Source organism: Triticum urartu, chromosome 4A (genome assembly GCF_056163025.1).
Source record: "Triticum urartu cultivar PI428250 chromosome 4A, HENAU_Tu73, whole genome shotgun sequence".
NCBI classification, from domain to species: domain Eukaryota; kingdom Viridiplantae; phylum Streptophyta; class Magnoliopsida; order Poales; family Poaceae; genus Triticum; species Triticum urartu.
In genome coordinates this window covers 24,591,142-24,610,432 of record NC_141876.1, presented here as the reverse complement: position 1 = coordinate 24,610,432, position 19,291 = coordinate 24,591,142, and the positions used below count along the sequence as shown (strand labels likewise).

General features: G+C 50.3%; 1 protein-coding gene across 1 annotated transcript; it reads right to left on the bottom strand.

Moving 5' to 3' along the window:
* Positions 1-9,497: 9,497 nt before the first annotated feature.
* Positions 9,498-11,988, bottom strand: LOC125550368 (DELLA protein RHT-1). The gene has a single exon (XM_048713349.2). It carries the CDS (start codon positions 11,768-11,770, stop codon positions 9,908-9,910), a length of 1,863 nt encoding a protein of 620 aa, XP_048569306.1. The 5' UTR covers positions 11,771-11,988; the 3' UTR covers positions 9,498-9,907.
* Between the last annotated feature and the right edge of the window lie 7,303 nt (positions 11,989-19,291).

Below are 19,291 nucleotides of genomic sequence, written 5' to 3'. Positions count from 1 at the left end.
GGCACAGCGTCATCTGGACATCGGCCTCAGGATGTAGGTCGTTATTATGTTCATCCGGAACTCCGACGGCGCATGGCACATCTGGTGCTTTTGCGGCGGTACCGTGACCATCTGGGTCGCGATGTGTACCGACTCCCGTATAGTGCAGTCAACAAGTCCCTCTTGATCCAAGAACATCGACATTGGTCGGTGATGTATTCGTCAGCCAGTTCTTGGGAGGAAAATCCACGCCATAGGTAGATTAAATCCGAAAAATAGACTAATCGCAAAAACGGAATCGTGATGAGGAGGAATCCATTTTTGCAAAAGAGAGATCGGATCTTATACCTCCGCGGGATCGACGAAAGCCTGCGTGATGCAGGCTTGACGCAGGCTTGATGGAGAGTTGATGGAGCGGAGCGTGGTGATAACGTGTTCCACAACTCCGCCAGCGAGTCCGGTCCGAGGTTGAGGAGCGAGAGCGAGCATCGTAGACGAAGTAGTCGAACACGCAAAAGTAGATGAATACAGGGAAGTATGGAGAAGACTATCTTTATTAATCAATGATCAAATGTTACAATGATTGCTCATCGTCTCTTTATATAGGGGTAAAAGGTCAAGGGATAAATACCCACTTAACGTAAAGTGTGGAACCGAGAGGGGCTAGCCCGTGCGTATGGCACGCGGCCGCCGCCACCCCTCGTGCTGGCCCAATTTCCCAACAGTTTGTACCCGTGATGGTCTGGTTAACGCCCGCTAGTAGTGGTTTTTGCTTGGCGAAAAACCGGCTGAGGTGGCAACATTTTTCACCTGAACAGTAATAGTTGTATCCTAGAAGGCACAATATAGTCATATAGCACGGTTTAAGAAATGAAGGAAATGTGCCCTAGAGACAATAATAAAGTTGTTATTTATATTTCCTTATATCATGATAAATGTTTATTATTCATCCTATAATTGTATTAACCAGAAACTTAGTCATGTGTGAATACATAGACAAACAGAGTGTCCCTAGTATGCCTCTACTTGACTAGCTCGTTAATCAAAAATGGTTAAGTTTCCTAGCCATGGACATGTTTGTCATTTGATGAACGGGATGACATCATTAGAGAATGATGTGATGGACAAGACCCATCCGTTAGCTTAGCATAATGATCATTCAGTCTTATTGCTACTGTTTTCTTCATGACTTATACATGTTCCTCTGACTATGAGATTATGCAACTCCCGAATACTAAAGGAACACCTTGTGTGCTATCAAACTTCACAACGTAACTGGGTGATTATAAAGATGCTCTACAAGTGTCTCCAATGGTGTTTGTTGAGTTGACATAGATCGAGATTCGGATTTGTCACTCCATCTATCGGAGAGGTATCTCTGGGCCCTCTCGGTAATGTACATCACTATAAGCCTTGCAAGTAATGTGACTAATGAGTTAGTTGCGGGATGATGCATTACGGAACGAGTAAAGAGACTTGCCGGTAATGAGATTGAACTAGGTATTGAGATACCGACAATCAAATCTCAGGCAAGTAACTGTTGGGGAACGTAGCATAAATTCAAAATTTTCCTACGTATCACCAAGATCTATCTATGTAGAGACCAGCAACGAGGGGAAGGAGAGTGCATCTACATACCCTTGTAGATCGCTAAGCGGAAGCGTTCAAGAGAACGGGGTTGATGGAGTCGTACTCGTCGTGATCCAAATCACCGATGATCCTAGTGCCGAACGGACGGCACCTCCGCGTTCAACACACGTACAGCCCGATGACGTCTCCCATGCCTTGATCCAGCAAGGAGAGAGGGAGAGGTTGAGGAAGACTCCATCCAGCAGCAGCACAACGGCGTGGTGGTGATGGAGGAGCGTGGCAATCCTGCAGGGCTTCGCCAAGCACCGCAGAAGAGGAGAAAGAGGGGAGGGCTGCACCAACATGCAGAGATCAGATCGCGTGTTATGGGCAGCCCCAGGCCTCACTATATATAGGGGAGAGGGAGGAGGGTGCAACCCCTCTAGGGTTCCCACCCCTAGAGGGGCGGCAGCCCTAGATGGGCCTTGGGGTGGCGGCCAAGGGAGGATTCCCTCCCCCCCAAGGCACCTAGGAGGTGCCTTCCCCTCCTAGGACTCTTCCTTTTAGGGTTTCCCCACACTAGGCGCATGGGCCCTAGGGGAAAGTGGCGCCCCAGCCCACTTTGGGCTGGATCCCTTCCTACTTCAGCCCATGGGACCCTCCGGGATAGGTGGCCCCACCCGGTGGACCCCCGGGACCCTTCCGGTGGTCCCGGTACAATACCGATGACCCCGAAACTCGTCCCGATGGCCGAAATAGGACTTCCTATATATAAATCTTTACCTCCGGACCATTCTGAAACTCCTCATGACATCCGAGATCTCATCTGGGACTCCGAACAACATTCGGTAACCACATACAAACTTCCTTTACAACCCTAGCGTCATCGAACCTTAAGTGTGTAGACCCTACGGGTTCGGGAGACATGCAGACATGACCGAGACGACTCTCCGGCCAATAACCAACAGCGGGATCTGGATACCCATGTTGGCTCCCACATGTTCCACGATGATCTCATCGGATGAACCACGATGTCAAGGACTTAATCAATCCCGTATACAATTCCCTTTGTCTATCGGTACGATACTTGCCCGAGATTCGATCGTCGGTATCCCGATACCTTGTTCAATCTCGTTACCGGCAAGTCTCTTTACTCGTTCCGTAACACATCATCCCGTGATCAACTCCTTGATCACATTGTGCACATTATGATGATGTCCTACCGAGTGGGCCCAGAGATACCTCTCCGCTTACACGGAGTGACAAATCCCAGTCTCGATTCGTGCCAACCCAACAGACACTTTCGGAGATACCTGTAGTGCACCTTTATAGTCACCCAGTTACGTTGTGACGTTTGGTACACTCAAAGCATTCCTACGGTATCCGGGAGTTGCACAATCTCATGGTCTAAGGAAATGATACTTGACATTAGAAAAGCTTTAGCATACGAACTACACGATCTTGTGCTATGCTTAGGATTGGGTATTGTCCATCACATCATTCTCCTAATGATGTGATCCCGTTATCAACGACATCCAATGTCCATGGTCAGGAAACCGTAACCATCTATTGATCAACGAGCTAGTCAACTAGAGGCTTACTAGGGACATGGTGTTGTCTATGTATCCACACATGTATCTGAGTTTCCTATCAATACAATTCTAGCATGGATAATAAACGATTATCATGAACAAGGAAATATAATCATAACCAATTTATTATTGCCTCTAGGGCATATTTCCAACAGTAACTTACCGATGACAAAAGGGAACAACGTATGTTGTTTTGCGGTTTGACCGATAAAGATCTTCATAGAATATGTACGAACCAATATGAGCATCCAGGTTCCGCTATTGGTTATTAACCGGAGATGAGTCTCGGTCATGTCTACATAGTTCTCGAACCTGTAGGGTCCGCACGCTTAACGTCCTGTGATGCTTTGTATTATGAGTTATGTGATTTGATGATCGAAGTTTGTTCGGAGTCCCGGATGAGATCAGTGACATGACGAGGAGTCTCGAAATGGTTGAGACGTAAAGATCGATATATTGGAAGGCTATATTCGGACATCGGAAAGGTTACGAGTGATTCGGGTATTTTTCGGAGTACCGGAGAGTTAGGGGAATTCGTATTGGGCCTTAATGGGCCATACGGGAAAGGAGAGAAAGGCCTCAAGGGCGGCGGCGTCCTTCCCCATGGACTGGTCCGAATTGGACTAGGGAAAGGGGGCGCCCCCTTCCTTCCTTCTCCTCCCCCCTTCCCTTTTTCCTATTCCATGTGGGAGGTGGAATCCTACTAGGACTAGGGAGTCCTAGTAGGACTCCACACTTTTTGGCGTGCCCTATGAGGGCCGGCCTCCTCCTCCCTTCATCCTTTATATACGTGGCCAGGGGGCACCCCATAGACACATAAGTTGATCATTGATCTCTTAGCCATGTGCGGTGCCCCCTCTACTATAATCCACCTCAGTCATATTGTCGTGGTGCTTAGGCGAAGCCCTGCGCCGGTAGTTTCATCATCACCGTCATCACGTCGTCGTGCTGACGAAGCTCTCCCTCGACACTCTACTGGATCGCGAGTTCGTGGGATGTCACCGAGCTGAATGTGTGCAGATCGCGGAGGTGCCGTACGTTCAGTAATAGGATCGGTCGATCGTGAAGACGTACGACTACATCAACCGCATCGTCATAACGCTTCGGCTTTCGGTCTACGAGGGTACGTGGACAACACTCTCCCCTCTCGTTGCTATGCATCACCATTATCTTGCGTGTGTGTAATTTTTTTTGAAATTACTACGTTCTCCAACAAGAACACACTTTAATTTAACAACTCTTTTTTTAACACTTACAAATAACACTATAATAACTGCATACAACATATATGTTCAATTAGGTGCTACTATGATAGAATTATGCATACGAACTCGAGGTCAACACCAAGGACTGTTGTGGTGATTGTGGGTGTTGAACCACAGATAGATGTCGTAGTTATCATCGACTTTGCCCGGAAACAGAATGAACGCCTTCCGAGCTTACATCATTAACTCTATTGCAATATCTATCCAATCAAGGCAACTGAAATATGTTCAGTGTGCCTCGTTGGTGACCATAAGGGTCATGCGTTTGCCATTTTTAACATGTCCATCTTGAGCTCAATTGTGCCATTGATACATCTTAAATGTATCTATAATTTGTTTATTATTTCAGTATAGTGGTAAGGAGGAGATTTTTTCAGTCAGCCTAGCAAACGAAGATGATCGCTGTAGCACGTTGATGTCATTGTGAGACCCGGGCATGCCAAAGAAAGCGTGCCAAATCCAAAGATGCTATTATGCAACTGCTTCGAGAATGATGTGGGCTTCTTAACATGACCCTGATATTGCCCTTGCAAAACTTTTGGGAAGTTTTTCCATTTCCAATAAATGCAGTCAAGTGATGTGAACAAACCTGGCCACCCTCTTGCTTCCGAGATTGCTAAGAGCCTTTCGTGTCCACCACAGTTAGTTCAGTGAGGTACTGAGGTCCAAACACCTCGACCATGGCACCTCCGTATGTGTTCTCCGACATCCGTAACTACTCGTCCCACGAGTCAGCGATCATGCCATATGAAAGCATCTGCAGTGTGGCCGGGCACTTCTGGTAACCAGAGAACCCAATCCTTCCCACAGCGTCCTTCTTCAAGATCAAGTAGTCATCAAAGGACCGGACGCCATGGTAGAGGTGATCGAAGACATTTTTGTGCATCCGAAAGCGCCGACGGAAATCATCAGAGAAGAGGGCATCAGGGGCAAAGTAGTCATCCATCAGCATTAAATGTCCGCGCGCCCGGGTTGCGGTTGAGCACTCGACGACCCTTGATCTATCCGTTGAAATGAGAACATGCTCCTCCGCACGCTCCGTGTCAGCAAGCACCGCTTGCATCATCGCCGTCTCATCCGTGTAGTCCTCCTCGCCAGACGAGTTGTCGGACGACTCAATGTAGTGCTCGTATATGTACTCCATATCTGAATCCATTATTGCAAAGATGAAGGGACAAAAAAATAGCTCGTGCATACACCAAACAGTTGCCGTGCATGGTGAGCATCGTAGGAGTGGATGCTACCTGCGCGGCGGTCGGAGGAGGTGTGGAACAACGGCAGAGGAGAAGCGGCGTGGAGCCTGGGTGTATCATTGAAGGTAACGGACTCAGCGAGTTCCGGCATGGGTGTGGCATGCTGGCTGGGGTGGTGGGGCGGCGATGAAGGCAAAAGAGAAAAACTGAATGAGATAAAATGAGAGGATGGAGGCGCAGGGCCCGGGAGGGGTTTTGGGTGGGTCTGGGGTATCGAAGTCTTGCGTGGCTGCTATCCGGACTCCCGCAAGCCTCCCCCCCCCCCCAGGCCGGAAAAAGTACATCTGGACTACTCGGCAGACTGATACAAGCCTGCGTTGAATAGCTCAAGACGTTCGGACAGTGTAGTCCAGACGCTTACAAACGGTTCGAGGGTCTGCTCTAAAGATACCCTTACATCCTTATGTACATGTGTATATTTTTAGAATATTTTGAAACTAAAAATCTGAAATTTGAAGTTTTCAGAATTAAGACCTCAGTAGAGCTCGGTCTTCAAAATGCACTACTCGAAATCTGTGCTCTACTTTCCACACGTCGAAGAAATAGTCGGATGGCATTAGCTTTTCCTTTTTGCAATCAAGACGAGCAATAGGGTTTTGTACATATCTTAATGTTCCTCACGTTGAAGCCACAGAAATATTTAACTGACGCCTGATTTTTATTTCTGAATGACCATTTTTCTTCCGCAAGTGAATGGACGGATATTTTTAACTTAATTCGACTTGGACATCCAAATGCTACCCGTAGCGGATAGTATCATACATTAGTATCATACATATAATCTTAGTGTATTATACTATATCAATAATGCATATCACAGATTAGTATCTTAGATGACCTAATTCATTGACATGCAAAATATATAGGATTACAATATTTATTAGATACAGTATCATGGTATGATACTTAAATCTTATCTTTATTTATTTCATTTTATATGTCACCTCATCAAAGTTGCTTAGTTGGAACGCATGATAATAACTATGATACCCTCATTACGAGCAGTCTTCCGATAACTTTGTCCATTAAGCACACATACCCGACTCACAAAGTATTTATTCTCTGTCTGAAAACTCTCCCATATACTATCACCATCCTGGTTTATTGATCTCTCGTATTTTATGACAAATTTTGATCATAGGTTTTACTAACAAAATGCTATTGCGTGTTTGCAAAAATTATATCATTGAATTTATATTTGAAAATAATTTCCGATAACATTATTTCTTCTATGTTTAACTTTTACTTTATTAGTTGAAATTATGGTCAAACTATGACCTTAGTACCTTACTTTTTTCCTTTTCTAAGGGAGCTAATAAATTAAAATTGAGGTTATTGCAGCATTAATCGCACTGGGTAAGCGTGTCCAGTTTCGATAAATAAGGTGGTGTTTGATTCAGAAGTCTTAATCAAAAAAGACTATCCAGTAAAGTTTTTTCTAGTCATTGTAAAAAAAGTCCCTCGTGTTTGGTTTCTAGGAACTTTTTAGAAACTTTTTCTAGTTTGTGGGACTAAAAAGTCCCTGAACCAAACACCCCCTAAGTTTATCAATATTCCAGTTCCAATAAATATGTCAATCCATATTTATGTGCCTTCAAATCAAAGAAAACATATTTACGTACTGACCCACAATTTCCGAATGTTAGAAAGAAAAATCTTCTTTATATAGATCTGACACCACCGCGTCCAATCGCTTTAGCGCCACCGTTTCTTTATCGAACAAGAAAAAACATCTCGTCCGTCCGTCAACCTTATCCTGTGATCGGTGTGACCGCCGAGTTGACGCGGGCTCCGGCGCATTTCCCCTGCAGTGGTTCGAGCACAACCCGATCGATGAGCTAGCCAGCCAGGCCCCCTGACCCGCACCACCCCGTCGCATGTGCGCGCACCACCACACCGGGTCACATCCACCGAATCGATCCCCCCACCCAACCAACCACCATCTCACCCTCGCAGCAGCGTGGCCCATCGCCAGCGGAACCTCACGGAATCCCACGCGCACCCATGCACGGACGCGCTCACACGTCCCCCCGCCGCGCCCAGCGCAACAATTTCCATGCGCCGGTGCGCCGGCCGCCGGATAGGACCGACTTCCTGCCCATCCCTCGGCATGGCCGCGACGGACGGATAGGAACGAATTTGTTGGATGGGTCGCCGGCGTGGTCCGTGGCCGGGCAAGTGGGGCGAGCAGGGCGCCGCCGACGAAAGCGGGGCGGGCTACACGTCGCCGCCGCGGCGCGCGACGGGGCTGACCCGGCGACCGGGGAACGGCGAGGCGTGCGCGGGCACGGCACGGGGGCGCCATCATCGCGCCCGTCGGGGTCACACCGCGGCGCCGGATCGGCAGCGCGGGCCGGGCCCCCAAGCACGCTAGAACTATTTTCCCTCTCCCTTTTCCGTTTTCTTTATCGGCGGTGGGACCGGGCTGTCCCCGGGCCGAGCAGGGGAGGAGTCAGAGGCCCAGAGCTGCTGGTAGCGCCATGGCTAGCTAGCTGTGCGTGTGACTGGGATCGACAGGGAGGGGCAGAGGCCGACGGCCGGGGCCCACCACCATCATCTCCCTGACACGCCCACCTGATCCCGATTGGACAGCTGTTGCTGCCGCCCACCTCCCCCCCCTTTCCCCCCGCCCAAACTTCTACCGCGGCCTCCCATTGGCCGCGGGCCTCGCCTCGGGCCCGGTTAAATAAAAAGCTCGCAGGCCCGACGTCACCGGTGGGGGGATTTGCGGCCACGCACGGCAGATCTCCACGGCCCATACATACTCTACACCGCCTTGTTTTTTTTTTACCGCTGTCAGAGGCCGTGGGTACACCAGGCACGACGCGGCTGGCTGGCTGGCTGGCGGTGATGCACGCGGGGTAAATGTTCTCTGTGCTGGAGCTCAGCCCCACCCGCCCAACGGACGAACATTTTACCGCGCGGCGCGGTGAGTTTCGATAGGCCGGCCACGCTGGCCACCGTGCAGAGGGAGAAATCATCAACAGAAGTGGCAATGCGCCCCACTGTGCCGCGCCACTCCATCCAGCAGTGGCCTCTCAGGCTTCCCCTGCTCCTCCCGCCTCTGCGCCAATCCCATCCATCAAAAGTTGCTGTTCCCCGACCCTCAACGCCGCTGCTCATGCTTATTATGCGCTGGGGTTAACAGACCACTTACCCCCACTACAGAGTAGTCGTGACCATTTACAGTGGCAGACAGTGGTATTTACAGCAAGTATTGTACAGCGCGCTAGGCAGTGCAGTATACAGTAGTATTCAAGTATCTTTTGTTATGGCTTCGCAGCACCGATCAGCAGTGGTTGGTGCAGTGTAAAGCTGTGATCATGGAACTGATTGCTGTGGCCGTGCGGCATTCAGACGGGCCGTTGTACAGAAACAGTATTCGGTTTGATCAACTGATTGCTACGGCAGCAGGGCCGAACCCTTACCGATTGGTGGGAGGTGATGCGCCTCTCCAACTAACGTGCAGGTTCATTTTTAGATGAGAAACAGCCAGCGGCGGGGTGACCGCACAGCCAGCCCTACACGAGATCTTTCCAACACGCCGCATCATTTGCAGCAATTCCTATATCGGGAAACTTCGTTCGGCAAGCTTCGTTCGGCAAGCTCTCAAAGACGGCAAAGGCAGGCTAATCTAATCCGTGATGTGAATCTCTTCCCATGGCACACCACCAAGTCCCCAAGTCAGACGTTCAGCAATTGCAAAGCCATCATGTTCATAAGAGCAGTGAACGCCATGAACATACAAGCTTATACCACTGATCAAGAACGGAACAGAACAAAGGTCAGCCCAATTTTGGATGTGGCTTGCGTACAAAATTCATTCTCATAGGAGCAGCTAACAAAGTCCGGCCCGCGCTTATTTTGATATGAGCGATTGGAGGAATTACACATAGCAATAATAGACATTTAAACATAATAGTAGTAGTAGTAATAATGGGGCTTAGGAGGAGTTTTACGGGTGATCATGGAGGTGCGGGAGAACTGGGAACGAAGAAGCGATTACATTACTACATGCCGGTGGTCGGCTCGGAGTTCGTCGTCCGTCCACCTCTTCACGCCGGACGGACGGAACCACCCGTAGCCCCATCGATCGTAGCCGGTCGCTGCAATTCAGCGTTTACTGACATGACATTTAGCTTCTTCTTCAGAGGTGCGTGCGTGCGTGCGCCGGAGAGCCGGGGCGGCCGCCGGGGTTGTGTTGTCCTCCATGCTCACGATGTGTACTTACAGCGTTCAAAACTCGCGATCACGGCGCGGCCAGGCGCCATGCCGAGGTGGCGATCAGCGGGCGCGTGTGCCACCCGAGAGTCAGGCAGCCCTCCTTCTCCTCCACCTTGTACCCGTCGCCGCCGGCGAATAGGGCCAGCAGCGTGCTCGCCTGCTTGTAGGCATTGGAGCCCAGGTGCACGGTCTCGAACCCGGCGTTGCCCAGCCGGTTCCGCCACTGCCCCAGCGTCTCGTGGCGCTCTGTGCGCTCCGCCCCCTCGCAGGCCACCACGTTGCAGATCTGCCGGCCGAGGTACACCTCGGACATGACCTGGTCCGTGCCGGCGGCGGCAGGAGCAGCGGCAGCCCCCGATGAGACTTCGGATGGGCCGCCGGAGCTGCCGCCCTCGAGGGAATCGAACATGGTGGAGTAGTAGTGCAGAGACTCGGTGAAGCGGTCCAGGAATGTGCCGGAGTTGTGGTTGGCCTCCTGCTCCACCACGGTGACGATCCTCGGCCGCACGGCGCGCACGGTGCCCAGGACCTTCTCCAGGGCGCCGGGCTGCGCGAGCAGCCGGTGCATCTCGAAGACTGAGTTGACGGCGATTACCTCGGGCTCCTCGTTCGGGTCCTCCTCGCCCTCCGGCTGCAGCATGAACGGCTCCAGGTCCGCGAGCGTGGCGGCGACGAGGCCGCGGTACTGGAAGTCGACGCGGATGGTGTGCGCGAACTGGGCGAGCTTCCAGCCCACCTGCTGCAAGGCGTCGGTCTCGTCCGGCTGCGGGGGGCCGACGCCGGTGAGGCGGAACGAGGGAGGGCCGCCGGGACGGAGCGCGAGGGCCTGGAGGAGGGCGGGCCACTGCATCCCCTGCTTGATGCCGAAGTCGACGACGTGCACGCGGCGGCAGCCGGCGAAGGCCTCCAGGATGGCCTGGTTGGCGGTGAAGTGGGCGAACTTGAGGTAGGGGCAGGACTCGTAGAAGTGCGCGTGGAGGAGGTCGGCGAAGGCGGCGTCGAGGAGGGAGCTGTCCGGCTGCGGGCGGAAGCGGAAGACGCGGCGGGCGAGGGCCTCGCCGAAGTAGGCGGCGACCTTGCGCATCGCGCCGCCCTGGGACGCGGCCAGCAAGGGTATCTGCTTCACCAGCGCCTCCGCGGCAGAGAAGTTCTCCTGCTGCACGGCCTCCGCGCAGGCCAGCAGCGCGTGCACCAGCCGAATCCCGGCCTCCTGCGTGTCGACCACGACGACCGGCAGCGCGGGCGCGTTGGCCCCGGCCGCGACCGGCGGAGCAGCCTCCACCACAGAGCTCCTGGCGCCCCCACCGAGAGAGGACGAGGAGGATGACGACGACGAGGTGCTGCTCCCGCCAGTGCGCATCCGCTTGGGGTCCCGCACGGAGTCGGCGGACAGGTCGGCCGGCCCGACGGCGCCGGCCGGGGAGGGGATCGGCCGCAGGGCGTAGGTGCTGCAGGAGGAGTCAACCGAGGGCGGGAGATCGAAGTACCCACCGCCCGTGACGGTGGAGGAGGTGGAGGCGTTGAGCTGCTGCGGGGCGGGCGGGAGGGGCGGCGGCGGCGCGTTGAGCTCCGACAGCATGCTCTCGACCCAAGACGACAGGTCGGTGGGGTTGTAGTGCACGGTGTCCGTGGCGAGGTGGGTGGCGAAGCTGTCGTCGGGGGCGGCGCCGGCGCCCACGCCGCCCATCCCCATGGCCATCTCCAGCTGCTCCAGCTTCTGCGCCACGTCCGCCATGTCGGAGGCCCGCACCTTGTACCCGAGCGCCGCCAGCAGCTCGTCCACCTCCTCCCCCTCCCCCGCCGCCGCCGACACCATCATCTTGTCCTCAGACGAGCCCATGCCGCCCCCGCCACCGCTCCCGCCGGCGTCCTGGTACTCGCGCTTCATGATCTCGCCTCACCGCGAGCGAGCTGCCTCGCCTCTCTACCTATCTCCGGCCAATAATTGCGCCAAGCTTTTGCTTGCCTCGGTTCCGGTTCTGGGGAGGGTCGGGATTTGGATCCAGGGTCGGGGGGCGGGGGTGGGGGAGGAAGAAGGAGGAAGAAGAAGGAGAGAGAGCAAAGCAGCGAGCGAGCGAGCGGCAGCGGGAGCGAGTAGTAGTAGTTGTAGGGGAAGGGGAGGGGGGAGATTGCGAGACGGCATCGGGTGATGGGAGGGGGAAGGCATCTGGGTCTGGGTGGAGTGGTGGGTCGCTGGCGGGCGGGGCCCCGGGCCAACACGCGCACAGCGTTGGATCGATGGACGGATTCGTCGCGCCCATCTTTATCACCAGACAAACTTCGCCATCCAGTTACAAATCTTGCGCCCACCACCCCAGAAATCCCCGCAAATTAAATAAAAATGCTATGCGGGATGGGGGCTCTGCTACGTCTGACTCCTTCTCCGTGCGCTGCGGCCGTGTGGCCCTCTCTGTGGCTTGCAGTGCTCATGGGAAAAATGGATTCCAAGACTTTGAAGGTATTGCACTGTTGAGGGCCTCTTTGAATCGAAGGAGTCTTTTAATCCTTGGGGATTCTTTTTCCGTGCTGGTCGTTTAGTATGTAGGATTGAATCCAACACAAATATTTGCCAAGGATTCATTTGTATTCATTCCAAGGAATTCTACTGTCCACTCAAAACTTCTTGAAAAGAATCCACGTTTTTCCGGCGATGCAACCAAACCAAAAACTGTGCATGATTCAAATGGGCGAAACTTTGCGATCTTTTCATTTCATGTGTTTCTAGAATCATGTGAATCAAAGATGCCCTAACTTGTCTACCGATGACCGAATCTAACAACCAACATTTTCACCTATCTACATGATTTTGTCTCGCATGACACGTACATAGCTAATGCGACACACAGTTATGATACGGGTCAAGCCATAGGGATGGTCAATCTTCATGATTGGAGGTGGATTCAAGTAACTAAACGATGAATAGAAGGGGAAAACCGGGGGGGGGGGGGGGGGGGGGGGGGATAAAAAGAGGTAGGCACAAGTCAGCAATATTCACCACCAATATCCACTCATAACTCAAGTTAATACAAAAGAACCTTTAGATCCAACAAGCAAACTACAGAAAGCAAATAACATTAGGACCCACTTGAGTTGGCGGTGCGTGCATGGTGATGACCATGGGATGCTCCGCGTCAGTTTAGCTATGTCATTCATCTTGTACAGTGACTATTATTTTGTCATTGATCATATCTTGTTAAATATGCGCTATGTCATTCCAATCCGTTGGAGACCATTTTCACATGCAGATCATTGATCAATGTGATTGGAGTTCTTGTGTTCTATCTCTCACAAATGTATTCTTTTTGGAGGACAAATTATCATCGACTCAAGTGTTTTAGATCGTGTACTTATGCCACACATGTTATTAAGAAAGACACACTATCTCTTGGTGTTAAGTCTAACTATTAATGCTTCCATGCTCCTACATATGTGGGTTGATTAAAATTAATATTGAAAAATATATAGCTAAATATGACAACTAGTACCACAACATGTATAATTGTCTTATCTTCTCCACGAAGAGATCATCTCTTGACTAAGATAAGGCAACCTTTTTTAAATAGCATTGTTGTAATTGCCATTGCACCTCCCTTGTTTCTCTCAATGTTTTTTTCCTTTGCAAGAAAACTCCTTATTTTCATGATATATCAACCACTCTTTGGTGCTAATTCATTTTTTCGCAATAGCTATACTATATAAGTTGGCTCAATTTTGTGGGAGAAGAAATAGTTGAAAGAGAGAAAAACCTGGAGGAAGAAGAAAGAAAGATGACCGTTGGATCCTATCTAATGGCTCAGATAATCGACTTGCCCAAAACATTTTTTTTCATGTGTCTTACGTATAGACAGTACCTTGACCTTTTGAACATTTTCTTACATGGATTTTTTATTTTTGTAGAAATGAAGATTACACGATATTTTATTTTGACGTTGTGTATATTCTCATGTTCTGAGTATTCCACGAAACAAACAAAGCCATTTTTCGATTGAAGGAGCTCAAAGATCTCGATTTCATCGTCTGGAATTGACAAACAAACAACAATAATTTTTGTCCAGCATTCCAACGCGCACACACTAAACGAATGTAACCATTCCTGAACAGAACACCATGCGACCTCAGCTCTATGAGTACTAACCAATATCTGAGGACATAATCCACCAACAACATCGGGCAGCAGGACAACAACATGACAACATATAGAGACATAAGCCATCAACCACGCGAGATTAACTCCTCAAAGTGAGAAGGAACTCCAAAAAAATTCACTCACTTTCGATCCTGAGCACGGTCGGACCCAAACCTTGTTTCCTGCTGAAAAATATCATTGGCCACCTGTTCAAAAGCTTTGCAGTGTCGCGATACAATTTTTAAGATATTGATTTCTGCAATTCAGACCAACCGTTCAACCACTAAGCAACTAAGAAGGTGTCATAAGGAGCATGCAAATACTCATCGAAACATGTTCTCCTCCTAGCATTCCTGATCCGCCAGAGTACTGCAAAAAACACCACTAGCTAAAACCCCCTCTAATTTCTCAAAAAAAAAGAAGCTAAAACCCCTCTCATATTTCACATGGAAACTTTGAAACCATGCAACAAACCCATCAAAAGAAAGTGGAGTATATCTAGGATTAAACACACACTTCACGACATTCCAAGTGTATCTTGCTACAGAACAAGTAAAAGGTAAGTGGTCAATACTCACATCCAAATTACAAAGCATGCACCTAGAGGTACAACTCCATCCTCTCAGCAGCAACAGATCTTTAGTTTTTTTTTGTGTGCAAGAAAACACATCTTTAGTTAGAATACCTTTGACTTTTAAATGAATTTTAACATGCCAAAATTTACTAATATGACAAAGACCTTGGCTAGGCTTAATAATATTGCACATAGAGCTAACGGTATAATTAGCACTCTTAGTAAGAGTCGAAACAAATCTACCATGGTCAGTTGTGAGCTTCACATCCACGAGGCAGTTTCAACAAATCCCACATAATAGCCATGACACTTTGCAAAAAAATCACAAATAATTTTATTGTACACTTTCTCAAAATCAACTTTAAACGCTACACCAATTTTCTTCTACGATTTAACCTCATGTAGAATTTCATGCAAGAGAACCACTCCGTCCATAATAAGCATCCCCTTCACAAATGTGATATGGATTGAGGAAATCACTCTCTTGGCTACCGATATAGCCCAATCATTAACCACCTTAGTAAAATATTTTAAAAGGCAAATTAATCAAGCATATAGGTCTGTTTTTCTGCATCGGTAAATTAGGCAGAATAGAAGACCCCATAGTCAAATCTAGCAATATCCACTCCACCATTATAAAACTCATAAAACAGAACCAATCAGGTCACCACTAACCAAACCCCAAAATACACAACAGGCCTAAATAAACACCGAAATAGTGATTGATCTAAACAGATCGTGAGTGTGTTTGCTGCACATATTTGTCAAAAGCCACAAGTCGGCACACTGGACCCGGCGGTACAGAAAGCGGAGCAGGGATGGGCTATACCGGATTGGACCCCGGCTCCCACTTATTTTTCTCTATTCTTTCTGAAAGAAAACCTTACTGTATTTCTGTTTATTTATTCTTCTGGCGCGCATTATCATTTTCCACCCCGCGCGCGTACAGTTGCCGTGGGGCACCAGACTTTCAGAGACGGCTGAGCTGCCGTGGGCCACGGGCGGATCCCACGCAGGCCTCGCGATTCGTGCAGCCGATCCTGGTAGGTTCACGAGGCCTGGTAGTAAACCTTATCGCGGAGGCAGCGCCATGTGCTTCCTCCTGTGGGGGGTCACCGCGGGGATACCACGAGTCTTCGTGGACCAGAGCTGCTGCCCGCGCCCGGTCCACGGTGCACCGCCCGCGCCGGGGGAATAATTTCCGTCGTACAACCACAACAGAGGAAGTGTGGCGGGGAGGAGTGAAAAATCGCTCCGGTGGCGCGCCCTGTGCGTGACTGTACGGGAGCACGGACCGGGTAATCGCTACGCCCACCCGCCCGCTCGTGTGGTACGCGCGGCGCGAACGAGTCGTGCCGGCTCATGCATATCCGTTTGAGTGACTGAATACATTGGATACTTTGGTGATGCGAGCCGATCCTCCTTTTGGAGAGGAATTGGCCGTATATAATCAATGGACCGAATCGGTGGACCTTGAGGTCATCTTGATACGTATGTGCAGTTCGAATTCGGCTACAAATAACAAAAAGATAAAAATATGTTGTGCATTTTTCTTGAGCACATTTGCTATTGGTAAGTGGCCTCGGAGTCGTTGTAAGTCATTTGTTCTCCGAGAAGAAAGGGAGGCATGGCGAAGATACGAGGTCGAGTCAGGGCCAATGCGGTGTATCGGAAGGTGTCAAATTTACAAGCGTATTATACCGAACACGGATGATTTCCCGCTGGAAACGAAACCAGCGGGCTGAGCGCGTGTTTTTTTTTTTTTTTTTTACAGATGTAAGTACTCGATAGAAACACGACAATCCAAACATGGCCTAAAGAAGTCGTTCCATGCTGTAGTTTGTAGTAATTGTAGTCATCATGGCACATCTGAGTTTGTTCGTAGCGGCAACTTTTTCGCATCGACTTACTTAATTAAACGAGCGGCCAAGGTGCAAGCAGCGCAGTGCACGTAGCGCAGGCGCCCCCCGGCTCCCGACCCCCACGCCAGGCGGAGGACCCCCACGGAGGGAGTAGGCCTACCTCCCCCGGGCCGGCCGTACGGCGGCACGGGGGGCAGGGCAGGGCACGCACGAGGCCCTGACATCCGGGCCCCCCCTCCCGCCCATCCGCGGCAGAGAGCAAGCAGGAAAAGCGCCGCAGCAAAGCCGCGCCACCCGCGCTCCCGCTCACGTCCCCGTCGCGCTCACCGCGGCGGCCGGCCTCACGTGGCGTGCCGCCGCGCCAGCCAGCCGCGAAACCACCAAAATGGCTCGCGACGCCGTCAGTTTGCGCCCCTGGCTGGCATCGGCATCGGCATCGGGACGAGCAGCGAACGTGGATGACGGCACCCGCCGCAACGGCCTACGGCGCATGTGGCGTAGCGCGGATTCTCTCCCCTTCCCTTCCCCCCCATGGCGCCTATCCGCATCCGCCGGTGCGTCACGTCACATGGGCGGGCGTGGTGCGCACGGAGCGGCTCCACGTACGGGGCGCTTTACACGACGCGCGCGGGGAGGCGGTTACATGGCCGATACGTGTCCGGCCGGCATGGGCCGGACTCGCAGCAGCAGCAGCAGGGCGTGGAAGTGGAGGCAAGGCAGCCGCAGTGGACGTGGACCAGGCGCCAGCCTGTGGTCCGTCCGCCGCGCCCGCACCGGCATTATTGGTCTCTCCCTGCTCGCCCGCGGCCATCGACCGACCGACCGACCGATGCATATGCGTTGCACCGGCAGCCGCGGCTGCTAGTTTATTTACTAGGTCTAGGGTGGTGCGTCTCTCACCGCCGTCTATCTACGTCGCCGGCATCAAAATCGCCCCGGCGTAGATTGCTAAATTTAGCACCTTGAGCCCTATTTAAGCCGGCGTGTAAACCGTAGGCACACGCCGCCGATCGGCGCTTTGCTTAGCATAATAATCCGGATACGCTGGCTACGTGCTACGTACTAGACCATGGCCGCAGCTAGCTAGCTCTACCATAGCCGGCGTGACCACTCGCCATCCATGCACCGAGTGCATCTTATTTATTTTCGCGACGGACCACCCATGCAAATGCAATGGCCGGCTAGGCATTGGAACTTGGAGGCTTGGGGACGTACGTACGCACGTCGTTCAATCCTCTTCTGTTCCAGAAACTATAGCCGTCAGTAGACGCTAGCTCTTGTACTGCTACGTAGCTTTGCACCATGCTACGCCACCGCCTCCGGTCCCGCTTCCCCTGCCACAATCAACATCTCGTCCTGTGCTACGCCCCGTCTCTAGCCGGGCGAGGGAATATATTCCTCTCCGTTCACCACAATATTCAGCTGACATCCATCCGGAGAGACCCCAAAAAAATTCCATTATCGGAATCTTCTTGGAAGAAATACAGTGGAACCACTGCTGCGGAGACCCGCACCCAACATATGTTATGAGTTATGACCGTGTATTTATTGCTTCCTGTCGTGGCGTGCACTGTTTGAATGAACATCAGCATAGTTTCAGCTGATTGAGAAATTAGGCGCCAATAATACTACTACTTTACTACCGCTTTAGGATAACAATAACTACAGTAAAGCTTAGGCTTATCCACAATCAAATTCTCAACCTCAACACCTCGCAATTTTCTTTTTTTTGAAAAAATCTCATGCTCGCCAGGACCCCGTAGGTACGGTGTCAGCTCCGGCGTAGTGTTGACAAGCGCCCCAAATGAATAAAGGTGACGGCTCTCCTTAATCACATCAGCAAAACAGTAATATGACTGTTTTACTTTCCACATCAAGAATAGTATATATGAGTGTGTTGCTTTTATATGCAAAAACACCGAAGTATCAGCCGTCTAATGAGAGCATATTTATCAAGGCATCCTATATTTTAAAACTAATTACGTCTTTCAAACACAAGGGCGGATTATCAGGTTATATTTGATACTGTCAAATTTGCCTTTCGTTCAAAAGATACTCTCGATTGTTTCATTAGGCCCAAGCAGCTCAGTGGAGCACAAGCTTTAAAAATTACGGAACGGAAAGTAAAATGTACAATCGAGTTGTCGTATTTGTTAAATAGTATAATTTCAAAAAAATCGCATGGATTTGCAAAATATGGTTGGTTGTTTGGATGACCCAGACTAAATTTGCAGCAATTTGTAAAAAGAGTGGAAGTACAATCAAGGCACAAATGAATTTTACCATAAGGTGTAAAATCATGTTATATCCCCTTCATAGTTCTTGGATAACGATATTCATAGAATAAAATGTGATTCCAAAGGTATAAGTTTTAACTTCTAGAAGAACCGATTACCAAATTAAATCAATGCTATTTTCGTTGCCTAACTATCTAAGATGTCCATAAGAGTGTTTTCCATAGTCAACTGCTAAGTAGCAATTGGGAAAGGGCACGACCAGTCGTGTTATTGTTTATTACTACTTATAAGATTATTACAGGAAGTAAAATCTATGCAATGAGTCTCCTTCTTGAAAGCAAGTGATCGTGGCGTAGTGAAGGGTTCCGAAAACATGAAAATAAAGTAGCGTATGTTCTTAATGAATGGGGGTGCTCGATCTATTTGATAACGCTCCATTCACCCGAGGCCTTCCTAGAACTATCTAGATTGTGCTTTTGGCGATCTCAAATCCGTGTGTTAGATTTATGATGCTATGAGATCTTATTGAACTATTTATTTTGTGCTTTTGCCAAACCTTTAACTTCTTCAGTTGGATTTGTGAATTTTGCACCAGAACATTGACCCGTCC